General features: G+C 52.9%; 1 protein-coding gene across 1 annotated transcript; it reads right to left on the bottom strand.

The window, feature by feature from the left end:
• Igfbp3 (insulin like growth factor binding protein 3) lies at window positions 1–5,415 on the bottom strand. The gene is made up of 5 exons (XM_070014614.1): window positions 4,902–5,415; window positions 1,921–2,147; window positions 1,406–1,525; window positions 1,142–1,282; window positions 1–140 (listed from the first exon to the last, which is right to left on the bottom strand). The coding sequence occupies exons 1-4, from the start codon at window positions 5,308–5,310 to the stop codon at window positions 1,157–1,159; spliced, it is 882 nt and encodes a 293-aa protein (XP_069870715.1). The 5' UTR covers window positions 5,311–5,415; the 3' UTR covers window positions 1–140; window positions 1,142–1,156.
• Window positions 5,416–10,982: the final 5,567 nt, after the last annotated feature.

Raw genomic sequence — 10,982 nt, 5'->3', positions numbered from 1 at the left:
TGTCTAAACTTTGGTTTTCTTAAAAAAAACAAAAAACCAGTTCATCACAAAAAGAAATATAAGTTGAGGATGTAGCCAGGTGCTGTTCTGTCCATGGCAGTCTTTTGTGCAAAGTAAGGCGTATTGGAGCTCCAATTTAACTAAAAAAAAAAGAAGAAACAGATTAAAGTAAGTACTCACTCCCTACAAACAAAAGGACTTGATGTCCCAGGAGAGTGGGGTACAGTTTTTCCAACTTGCAAGGAAAAACCAAAGAACTATGAATAATTTTTGTGCCAGTATGGGGGCTTGAACTCAGGGCCTGGGTGCTGTCCCTTAGCTTTTCTACTTAAGACTCTCTACCACTTGAGCCACAGCTCCTCTTAATAGTTTTGTGTGGTTAATTGGACGTAAAAGTCTCACAGACTTTCCTGCTAGGCTGGTTTCAAACCTTGATCTTCAGATTACAGGTATGAGCCACCAGTATCCAGCTATTAAAATTTCCTTACTTATTTATCTTGAGAAGATGAAAGAAAATATAGTTATGTTTTCTTCTCCAATAACTCTCTCATTTCTTAAAAGAAAAATGGAATATTGAAGATGACAGCATTTAAAAAATGATGGTTTAGAATTTGTTTTGCACAAACTTTCTTAAACTAATATTAACTACAAATGAGCCCATAGGCTGCATCTTTTATTTGAGAAATCTGGTCTGCAGCAGTTCTTGAGGATGACCAGTCTCCCCAGGGCACTGAGGTGAATAGTAGGATTCTGTGGGACCAGCTTTATTTTGAAGGACTCGCACAGGGCATAGGTATAAAAAGGTCTGTGGTTTAAGTCCTTCAGAATCCAGTATCACTTCCTGGACACTCCATGGTACAAGACTCTTTCTCTGAGCTGGTTTGGTTGGGTTGGGTCGGGGTGGGGTGCAGGGGGGGGCTGGGGGGCGGGAAGCCTCCCTCTTACAGCTTCTGTCTAAAGGATGAATCTCCTTCACCTCTCACCTTCCTCTTTGGGTCTGGCTGTATCTCCTGGGTCAGTGACCCACCCTGGGGAGGAGCCAGTGGCCATGCTCAGCCCTGAGTGACCCTCTGTCACCCCCCCCCAGCTCCCGGGGAGGAGGGCAGCCAGGCCAGAGTGCTTTTCCTCACCTCCAGCTTACCTGATGCAGTGGGGTTTACTGGCTCTGCATGCCGAGGCAGTGCACGTCGTCTGTGCCCTTGCTGTCGAAGCCTGGGAGGGGCTGCCCATACTTGTCCACGCACCAGCAGAAGCCCCGCTTTCTGCCTTTGGAGGGGCGGCACTGAGGGACAGAGAAAGAGCACTGATTTGGACACACCTTGGACCAGGGGCCGGTGGTCAAGGCTAGGCTGAATTTCCCCTCTGAGTCACAGCGAGAGGAAGAAAACACCTAAGCAGTACATACCTGCTTCTTCTTATAAAATCCTTTCTTGTCGCAGTTGGGGATGTGCACACCCCTGGGACTCAGCACATTGAGGAACTTCAGGTGATTCAGGGTGTCTTCCATCTCTCTACGGCAGGGACCCTGTACATCAGCAGACAGCAGAACCAGGAGACATGGTTATTGCTTAATAAAGATAAATCTTACAATGCTCTGGGATCATATTTTTCCCATACCTTCTGCCTGAGCTACCAAGAAAGCCACAGGAGGGTACCCGTCACTGCTGTCAATATTGCGATTTGAACTCAGGGCCTAGACACTGTCCCTTAGCTTTTTTCCTCAAAGTTAGCACTCTTACCACTTGAGCCACACCTCTACTCACAGCTTTTGGCTCCTTAGTTGGAACTAAGAGTCTCACAAACTTTTCTGCTCAGGCTGGCTTTGAACCTCAACCCTCAGATCTCAGTCTCTTGAACAGTTAGGATTACAAATGTGAGCCACTGACACCCAGCTTTAAAAGGAAGAGGAAGAGTTCTCACATATTCTGTCTCCCGTTTGGACTCCGAGGAGAAGTTCTGGGTGTCCGTGCTCTGGGACTCATAGTCGACTTTGTAGCGCTGGCTGTCCTTCGCGTGACCTTTCTTGATGGTGTCCAGCTTTGCGTGGATGGAATGGAACTTGGAGTCAGGCACCCGATGTGTGCTGGGTGGGGCATGGCTCTCTACGCTCCCGGTGCCTCGGTCTTCCTCCGACTCACTAACATTTCCTAGAAAAGCACAGGAGATGCATGGGTGACTACTGCTGACCTTGAACTTGTGGCAATGCTATTAGCAATTCCAACTAAGTGAAAAAAACCTTTATCATTATTCTCTAGTACTACTTGTCGTTCCACTGTTGCTTTACCTGTGTCCCATTAGTCAGCAGTGTGAGGAAGACAGTTGGTTTAAAAGCCAACTTGTAGCCAGACACCAGTGGCTTGTGCTTGTGTAATCCTAGCTACTTCAGGAGGCTGATCATGGTTTGAAGTCAGCCTGGGCAAAAAGTCACTGAGATGCCAGTGAATCACTGGAAGTGGAACCGTGGCTTAAGTAGTACAGTACTAGCCTTGAAGGGAAAAGCGAAGGGACAGAGTCCAGGCCCTGAGTTCGAGGTCCAATACAGGCACACACACACAATTAGAGGAAGCAAATGTTTATCAAATGCCCCTTAAAGCAGAGGCAAAGGCAGCATTGCCACCTGTAACCAGCAGGTGGCAGAAGTGTGCCACAGAAGGCTGTTACAGAAGGCTGTTAAAGAATTGGCTAGAAATTTGCCAGGTCACACCAATTGTATCCGGTCCCCCTTGGGGGGGGGACGACAGTGGCCACCCTGGGGATTTGAGAAAAAATTACATTCCTCACCCAAAAAGTACTGGGGTGGTGGAAGGTGCCAGCACAAATCAGGTCTCTTAACAGTCTAACCTTGGAGTTGGGCCAGCACTGTCCTCTATACCACGTGGCCAGCTCTTTGCGGGCTGGTGTCCTCTGTTTTAGTATCAATTGATCTGTCTCCTGGAGGGGTTCACAGCTCAACTGTCCAGGTGGTCTCAAGGCCAGCATGTCTGCTTGTGTCCAGTGCCCAAGCTCCCTGTACTGTCCAGCTTCAGCCTGCAGGAAGGACTGTACTATCTCCCCTTAGAGAGGTTGCCCATGCCTCCTTCATCGGACTGGATCTGTTCTCCCCGGGTGTGAAATGCTGGGCTCCAGGTGAACTCTCTCTTGCCTTCACAGCCACGCCTGGCGTGGCATCCTGCCCACCGAATGGGAAAGCCGCCAAAGCTTCTGGCTCTTGACTGAGAGCCAGCAAATGCCTGACTCCCAGAACGCTCCTAGAGGCTGCAAATTGCTCTCACCTGGACGCACCTCACCACTGGGGGTGGGGTGGTGGGGAAGGGGAAGCTCTCCTTCTCAAGGGCTCAGCCCCCCTCACCCGCAAAGTTCCCAAAGGCGTTTTGTGCTTCAGAGGAGCCAAATTCCCATCCAATGAACCAGCTTGGTTTCAGTTAGCTTTATTCTTGGTTCCGCCCCTCCCCCTTTCAAGGTAGCACTGGAGGGGGCCAGCAGACCCGAAGCTGAGAATATGTAAATAAGCGTATTTGCATTTCTTTTTCAAGAATCTCGAGTCATTTCTTCACTCCCCCCTCTCCCTAAGTTTTCTTTCTCTTCCTCATACTGCTGGCTAGTGGGACACAGGGAGTTTTATTTCAGCCACCGAGGATTGGTACTAGAATTACATCTCACCCCCATGGATTTGATCATTTGTAAGATCCCAGTCCATATTTACACTGGAGAGCCTTGCAGTGACTGACAGGATTATTAAAACCTAACTAAAAATGTCAACCTTCTAAATAAGTGCTTCTAAGATCACTTTTTGAAGATCTCCCCGGTGCAACTGGAAGCCACAGCGCGCCACACGACTTCACTCCCAGAGAAAAGCCAGAGAACAATCGGAGCCTTGCCTTTCCCCGAACGCGGGGCTTCTCGAGTAAAGCCAGCACTGCCGAGCACAGAGCTAGCTTGACCCACGAGTGCAACTCAGTCGCGTAAACCGTGACGGGGCCGCACGTCATGCCTGGCGTGGACGGGGCACCGCCATCTGCCCAGCTCGCTGGGGACGCGCACTCGTGGGGGAAGCCTCCAGTTTTCACCTGCGCAGGCCAGAACTCTCCTCACAGAACTGAGCCAAACTGACTTGAGAATGCTTGAAACTTGCACAATCAGCAGCCAAGTCTCTTAATTTTTTTTTTTTTTAAAAAAGGAACAGCGAGCTATTTTCACCGTGACTGGCAGTACCCGAGCCAGGAGAGAGAGGGAACTTTGCCAAACGTTTGCATTTTCCCTTTTTTTTCTGGGGGGGGGGGGGCTACTGTACCTCATCCCTTCCACGGTGGAGTTAAGAGGGAGACTTCTGGGCAGGTTCCAGCTCCTCTGGTTCACTGAAACCCACTGTCTACAGTGGCAGTGGCCGACGAACCCCTGGGCGTTTCGCCGTCCATGGGGCGCGGGGTGTGCGGGGCCGGGCCGGGGGGTGGGGTGCGCAGCCCCTGGGGATCTTGAGAAGTACTTTTTAAACCTCAGGTTTTTCCAGCCGCAAAACAATCGAATGCCCAAATCCCACCTCATTTCGTTTCTGGGCTCACAGGACGTGGCCTTGTTTTGCAAACTATGCAAAATGCGAGGATTTTCCCCCTCCGCAAGAAAAACAGCGCATCTTCCGATGAAGACCCACCTCTCCGGGTGCGAACGGGACCTCCACCCCGGGTCCCACCCCGACCCTGCCTCGGGGACCGACGCGCGGCCCTCCAAACGCGCTGGGGAGAATGGAACCCTGGTTCCAGAGCTGGGCGCCCCAGCGCTGGGCGAGGACGATGTCCCGCCACGGAACCCTTTGCCCGTCCACCGGCTGTCCCCCTCCAGGCCGGGTCCGCTGGCAGTCTCGGGCGCCGCCCCGCCCCCGTGCCCGGCCGTCGCGCGCGGCTCACCTGGGGCGGAGGGCGCCGGCAGCAGGTAGGCACGCAGGCGGCCGGCGGCGCTGGCGTTGACGCAGAACCCGCGGCCGTCCAGCAGCGCCTGCAGCGGGCGCGGCTCGCCCGGTGGCGCCTGGCAGCTGAGCCCCGAGCTGCAGCGTTCGGTGTAGACACCGCACGGCTGGCCCTCGCGCAGCGCGCATGTCAGGCAGCAACCGCAGCCCGGCTCGCGCACCAGCTCGGCGCACGCGGGCGCGGCGGGCGGAGGCGCGCACTGGGCCAGCGCGTTCGCGTCGCAGGGCTCGCAGCGCACGACGGGGCCCGCGCCCACCGCGCCCGCGCCGGCGCGCGCCACCGGCGGCCCGCGGAGCAGGGCTAGGGCGGTGAGCAGAGCTGCCCAGAGCGCGGGGCGCGCCCGATGCATGGCGCCCGCTGCAGGAGCCAGCTGGAGTAAGCGGTTACCGGGTCGCGGCACGCGGTGCGAGATTGCGGGATCGGGAGCGCAACTACCGGTGCTCGGCGCGCAGCTGCCCAGCTCGCATCTGGGAAGCCACCGGCGTGCCGACCGCTATATAGAAGCCGGGATGGCCGAGGACACGCCCCGGAACGGCGCGCGGGAGGGGGGGAGGCGCAGGCACGGCCACGGGGGCCGGCGCCTCGCCAGGGAAGCGGGCGCCGGACGCGGGGGCGCGCGCCACGCGGCTCGCCGGGGCACCTGCTCTCCCGGTGCCCGTCCGGCTCCTGGGGCCACTCCCCTCCGCACCGTCGCCCCCAGGTTACTTTGGCACCCCGGTGTCTCATCTAGATGGCTCTGGTTTTCCTGCTCACTTCTAGCCAGCTCGGCGCCCCTGGTCTCTCGGACGCGGCCGCCCTTCCCCCGCCCGGGCGAGCCGGCGCGTCCGAGTGAACCGTCGGGCGCCAGGCTTGCATTCGTATGTAATTTGCAAAGCTTTCTGGATTGCAGCCCCCCGGAGGGCACGTAGTGGGGACGTTTCTGAATGAGAATTCCTGGTTTACCTTGGAGTCTCGGGGGCTGTGGCGCTGCGGGTGGCACCCGCACCCGCGGAACCCGGGCCGGAGCGGGGCGCACGAGGCGGCGTTCGCCTTTCCCCGGCTTGCTTCACCGAGCACGTGCGGGGGTTCACCGCCAGACCCGGGTTAGCAGACAGGCCTGGCAGGGAACTCGTCCCTAGGACACTTTTGGAAGATTTGAAGGTATTCGAATCACGTTTTCAGATAGAGTTTATATCAGCCACAAAAGAATCAGAAGGACCAAAGTGAGCCTTTTTGCGGAAGCATGGGTAAGAACCAAATCATCCTGACAGCCGGCCATCTTCACAGTTACTTTTTTGGAAGGCCTTGTTGGAGCCCTGTACTGAATTCTCAGCGGGGCGTTCAAGTGGAGATGGATGGAGGATCTGTGCAACTCTGAACACTTTGCAGCACGGTTTAAACCCTGGGCGCGATCGCGCCGTTGAGATCCTCAGGACCCCATGGTCCTTCCCTCGGTGACCACCAGAGGACGCGAATGGACCAGGTTTGGATTGGGATATGTCGTGGCTCTTGTGCAACGTGGATGCCGCGACCGAGAGCGTAGACTTCGCTCTGTCGGTATTCACCTTATATAGACGGTTTGGAGACCTATGTAGTTTGCCTCGGAATAGTAACGTAGCACCGCCTGCCCCGCCGCTCCACAACACAGCTCCCAGTGAAGTTATCATTCATATAGTTCTCTGGATTTTGTCTGTCTCTTCTCCCTCCACCTATTTATCACCCTTTATTAATATATATCCTCCTTTTAGAACTGGAACACCGATTTAATTCTCCCTTTTTAAAACTTGTAACAAACAATAATGATGTTAACACTTGGGCCTTTACAAAGGCTTAACAAGAGAGAGTTGGCAAGGCACGAAGCATTATCATACAGAATACAGACGTGCCCAGAACTCAGACATGAATGCCAGGTTGGCCAATTTCTCTGCACCTGTGCAAAACCCAAATTGTCCTTTGACATCAGACTCAGAGATTTCAATGTACTGAGCACAGAGTCCCTAAAGGTTTCACAACTTCTATTTCTTGCCTTTTACCCTTCAGTTAAAGATGGCTTAATGTGGTGGATTGATTTGGTCATAAGTGGAGAAAGAGAAAAAGAGGGGGGGGAGAGTGGGGCAGTGGGAGAGCAAGCGGGAGAGAGAGCAGGAGACTCAAAGTGTGGAGGCCTTGTCCTTCCTGGCCTAGTGAAGCACAGTGCCTTTTTTTCTTATTAGGGTATTCCCCCCTCCCACAGAGCTCAGGCTGCAGGCAGACTGAACCCTGTTTACTGTAAACTATGCCAGATTTCTCTGGTATATTCAGTCTAAGAATAGGGTCTCTGATTTCATTGGAAAATTAAAGGAAACAAAATAAATCCCTCAGGGTTACATTTGTTCCCTAAATAACCACAGAGACCTTGACTCTGAAATTAGAGCTGTATTCTGTATCAAAAAATGATTCTTGAAGTCCCAGACCTGCCCTTGTATTTAGTACAATGTTATACATGGAGGCTTTCTGATCACAACGCAGCGCAGCGTTATCATCTGGCCAGTAGACGGGGACACCCCGAAGGAACGCTTTTTTGGAAAGGATAAAAATAAGTCTTTGCTCTTGGTTCTCTTCCTAATGAACAAAAGAGCCCTGCCTGCCTCTCACGGCTTGCAGATTGAGAAATAGGAGGTTGTTCTAAGCCCAACTCCTAGGGGGCGCGTACGCACCAGGCGGCTACCCTGGTTTAGGGACAAGCCTCAGACTGCAAAAAGTGATGACACTGTAACTTTCAAAGGATATATATCCCTATTACTGTCCTTTCTGTTGGGTAAATCTGTGGTACTGACGTGAGAATTATGTTGCAATATTTTATTTTTTACTTGACTTCAAGGAACATTCCCTCTCCCTGGTAATTGTGTCAGGAGGAATTGGAGATGGGATAAATCTTAGTTTTGTGACATTCTAGTTAATTCTTTCAGGCTTTTATTGGTCTGCGGTTTGTGGTTCTGGACATAAACTGTTCGGTGGGAAAGTGGAAAGGTATTTTTCCTATCTTCAATAGTACTTGGCATCCAGTTGCTAATAGTTGTGAAATTGTATACAGCCATCAGGATGACAGGAAATGTGAACATCTCTCTGCTTTACAAAACCCTGTTGACTTAATTATATTTAATGATTCCTGGGGCCCCCATACTTGCCTTGCCTGGCAGACACCCCCCCCCTCAGTTCTTCCAGCCTGCCCCTTCTTCCCTCCTTTTCCCTCCCTCCCCTCTGGCCCTGGTCTCAGTCCTCAGGCCTCTGACAGCAAGCGCCACCTCCAGATATTGCCAGGGGCATCGATCATCACGGGACTCAGAGCAGAAAGGCCCCACTCCTAGAGACAAGTGATATTGGAGGTCAAGTTCCAGGACTGCTCATCAGTCTAAAGGCTGGGGATCTTTCTCCAGAGTAACTTTCCCTCCCTCAGAGGTGGCTGGGCTGGGAAAGCCTCCCAGAGTTGCCTATTCAGGGCTGGAGATGCTGTGCTGCTAATAACCTTGCAAATGACTTCACCCTCACATTGTCACTGAGCCCCTCTGGGAGCCAGCCATGGGGGCCTTCAGGCTGGCCAGAGAGTCACCAGAGACCACACTATGGGGGGCAGATGCCATGGGGGCTGAGGAGCTTCCCTGTGGGCGTCCCCAGAATGAGGCCACCCTGCTGTTGGGGTTGATGAAAAGCAGGGGGGTATGGTGTTGAGGTTCACAGCACGTGGAAGAAGCCAGCTGAGGGGGCTGGGCAGGGGGGAGAGCGTGTGCCTGGACAAGCCAGGAGCACGGTCTGTGTGCCAGGAAGAGGAGTTGGTCCAGAAGACGCAGGGGTGGCACTGGCATGGTTGCTTTCGGACAGGTGGTGTTCTGAGGCGTGGTGAGGGTACTGAGTCAAGTGGATGGGGAAAGGTGGCACCTGTGGCACTGACCGTTCCATGCCTGGGACTCTGGGCTCCTTGGGGGGTTAGTGTCTGGTTTGTTGACGATTGTTGGTGAATAATGGACTTCCAGAAAAAGGGCCTGGGTGTGTTCTGAAGAGAAGAGAAGCCTTCCTAGGATGGGCTTCCTTGGAGGGAGCTCCTGCTCAGCTCCACACCATTTCAACACCCAGTTTCTCACCTCTTCTCCCCTGCTGTTCACCTGCAGCCACACCTGTGCCCCTGCCGCCCAGCTATTTACACAGGAAGAGCAGCTCCTCTGTCTCCAGGCAGTTCCCGCCTCTGGGTCACATCCAGCCATTAGTCCAGATCAAAACTGCAGGAACAATGAGAGAGGCTGGAGTAGACCTATGTTTTTCTCACCTGTTTGCTCAATTCTCAGCTTTCTGACATAAAACAGGTCCTTCTCCTTGATTCTAGGACCAAGTGGTGGCCTCCCCTAGGACTCACAATGTCTCTGACACTGTTGCCTGGTGTATGTCACAGTTCATTTGTATGTTCACTTAGTCACCTGAACAAATCTTAAGGGGGATGTTTTGTTCTCCAGTGGATCGAGCACAGAACACATACCTTCCCCATGCCTTGTTTCCCTAGTCCAGGGTCGTGTATTTAAGTTGGTGCCCCTGTAGGTGGCAGCCTGTGGAGTTTTCATATTCATTTTGCCTACAGTAGGGCCTTTCCTGGGCCAAAGGGTGTTGGGAAGAAGTTAGCAAGATTTGAGGGGTCACTGCTCACCCAGCTGCTGTATCTCTAGCACCACTTCCAACCTTGTTTCTCACTCCCAGGCTATTGTAAATGCCCAGATTTCTCCCTCAACCCCTTTGTTATTGGTGTATGGAAAAGCTACTGACAATTGCATATCTGGTAGCCAATGAGATGTTAGCTGAGCCTCTCTGGGGATATAGGCTTCACCCTTCTCAGGAAGGAGCTACAGTGGACACTGATGGTAACGATGGTGATGGTGATGGTGGTGGTGGTGGTGATGGTAGTAGTGGTGGTGCTGATGGTGATGATTGTGGTAGTTGTAAAAGGTCCGCTTCTGGATGGCGAGCAGACTCCCCCTCCTCACAGCAAAGTCTCCGTCTAATACCTGTATTACGTAGGCAACTGGCACACCTGGAAGAGGTCAAATCAGGATTTGATGTGGCCACACCTTTCCCCACCCCTACCCTAGATAAGGCCTAGCTCAGGCCAGACACTCTCTTTCCCAGGTCTTTTCCCAGGCTGCTGGAGTGCCAACGTGGCCTGGTGCCAGCCGGAACGATGAATTAACCTACTCCTTACCTGAATACCACGTGCGTGGTGTGGTTCTTATGCAGCAACCTCTTCTTTAAAACCTAACAGTAGTGATGTGATAGTGGTAGTGGTGGTAATGGTTGTAATGGTGGCTTAGCCTTACCCTAAGTGCCTGCTTCTAGCAACCCAGGGTGTCTCTAAGCCTTTGTCCCTCTAACCAGCCATGTTCATTTTCAGCTATCTACCGTTTTCCCTGTTGCAGCCCCTTTCTCTCTGCTCACGGTGTCTCTGGTCCCAGGTCCTGTAGCCCTCTGCATAGAAAACATGGCCATCTACATTCTCTTTACTCTCCTGCCTGTCACTTCCGCAGGGACCTGTTGATGTCTCACCACCTCATCAGTTCCCCGATGTGTGCCATCGGGAATGCCCTGCACCACGGCGGCCTCCAGTTACTCCTCAGATTCAGATGCTCACCGTCTCCCATGTGTTTGAGGCTCAGGCTGCCAGGACCAGCCCTTGGTTGCTTCACTTGCAGGGCAGGTCTCGTTCCTGGCACAGCCAGCTGCTGTGCAGAGCTAGGTGTGCTGGGCAGCTGTGTGCATGAAAAAGAGCTGTCCTTCCAACGCTGGAGAAATCTCCTTCCCTCTTTGGGGCTAAGAGTCTGTGCATGCAAGAGTGTGCTGGACAGGCTGGCATGGGTGGTCCCTTCTCCCAAGCACTTCATGCAAGGGAGTTCTTATTTAAGTGATTCAAACCCCAGTACCACAAAACAGGAAAAAAAGGGAAGTTCAATATAGTCATATAATGGAATACCACACAGCAATGAACATGAGGTAAACGAGCTATGCTTCCATCTGTTATTTATTTCC

The sequence above is a fragment of the Dipodomys merriami genome, unplaced genomic scaffold (genome assembly GCF_024711535.1).
Source record: "Dipodomys merriami isolate MVZ:Mamm:240054 unplaced genomic scaffold, mDipMer1.0.p SCAF_98, whole genome shotgun sequence".
Taxonomy (NCBI): Eukaryota; Metazoa; Chordata; class Mammalia; order Rodentia; family Heteromyidae; genus Dipodomys; species Dipodomys merriami.
This window is presented reverse-complemented; position numbering and strand designations above follow the sequence as displayed.